We start from the raw sequence: 1,336 nt of genomic DNA, 5'->3' as shown, positions 1-1,336 counted from the left end.
GACCGGGCTTTTCCGGAACGGTTGCGAGTCACGTGTTATGAAGAAATTCTTCTCCAAAAAAGAGACGGTGGGACGCCGCGAGATAATGCCGAGAGATAACGCCCTGGAAATAAATATCATAATCTGTTTGCCGAAATGACAACAGAATGTTTTCAAGTATTTAGCCACGAGAGTTTAATTAATCCCACTTTCGGTGGGCACGTGTGTGAAGGAGGTTTTTGTTACCCCAAAGCAAAGCCCCAAGCCCAAACCGTGTAACGGTTTTGCTGGTTGGTTCGAAATATTCATCCTTTACGATCCGTACGGTAAACGAGCTCTAGCTTTGAACAACAACCATGGCAGGGAAATGAGTCAATTCTTTGTTCATTTTATCTTTGGAGGTACCAATTCTGGTTCAAAAGAAACACATATTCAGTAGCGGTAACGAATATCGCTTAATCGCAACCTTTAGATTAAATAGCTTTAGATTACTTTCAAAAGCAAGCCTTAGATCGGTTTGAGAATGACAATGGCATACCTACTTACACGTACAACTCCAACACTTTCGTGCTAAAAAAAGGCTCTGAAACCTTACCACCCCCACCTACCAACCAACCCTTTTGTGCGAAACTTTTCTATATCATTTTTTCATAATGTTTGTGTCGCTTTTGATCGAAAACTAAACTAAAGTTCTTCAAAAGCCGGTGGCGCAGATACTAGAGCGCCCTCTGCACGGAACGATACGTACTAGGTTTTGACAGCTGTCCAATCAAGCCGTTCGATCGCTTCGATTTGAAGAGCGCGTCCGCAGTAACCGTCGAAAGGTAAACATGAGAATGTCGCAGAAAGGCGAGGTACAAATTACGAACGCGCCGGTGGACGTGATATCGGCCGCCAAGTTTGCCCCATCCAGCAACCAGTTCCTGCTCGTTTCGTCGTGGGACACCAGCGTGCGGCTGTACGATGTGACCAGCAACACATTGCGCCACAAGTTCTTTCACTCTTCGCCCGTTTTGGACTGCTCGTTTCTGGTACGTCGCGTTGCCCGCGGGTGCGTTGGTGTAGAGAGCTAACCCGGGACCTTTTTGCAGGACTCGGTCAAAACGGTAAGCGGTGGACTGGACAATGGCGTGAAGCTGTACGATCTGAACACACACATCGAGAGCAACCTCGGTTCGCACGATGCAGCGGTCAAGTGCGTGGAGTACTCGTCGATGGTGAACGGCATCCTGACCGGCAGCTGGGACCGCACGGTGAAGCTGTGGGACGCCCGGGAGCGGGAGTGTGTCGGGTCGTACGAGCAGAGCGGTGGCAAGGTGTACGCGATGAGCTGCATCGAGGAGAAGCTGGTGGTGGC

General features: G+C 49.3%; 1 protein-coding gene across 1 annotated transcript; it reads left to right on the top strand.

Moving 5' to 3' along the window:
- Positions 1-809: 809 nt before the first annotated feature.
- On the top strand, positions 810-1,328 carry LOC128276819 (mitotic checkpoint protein BUB3-like; the record flags this gene model as incomplete). The annotated part of the gene is made up of 2 exons (XM_053015279.1): positions 810-1,010; positions 1,071-1,328. Coding segments are annotated over exons 1-2 (459 nt in total), but the record flags the coding sequence as incomplete, so codon positions are not given.
- Positions 1,329-1,336: the final 8 nt, after the last annotated feature.

Source organism: Anopheles cruzii, unplaced genomic scaffold (assembly GCF_943734635.1).
Source record: "Anopheles cruzii unplaced genomic scaffold, idAnoCruzAS_RS32_06 scaffold02593_ctg1, whole genome shotgun sequence".
Taxonomy (NCBI): domain Eukaryota; kingdom Metazoa; phylum Arthropoda; class Insecta; order Diptera; family Culicidae; genus Anopheles; species Anopheles cruzii.
The sequence above is the reverse complement of the archived record's forward strand: the minus strand, read 5'-3'. Positions and strand labels throughout refer to the sequence as shown.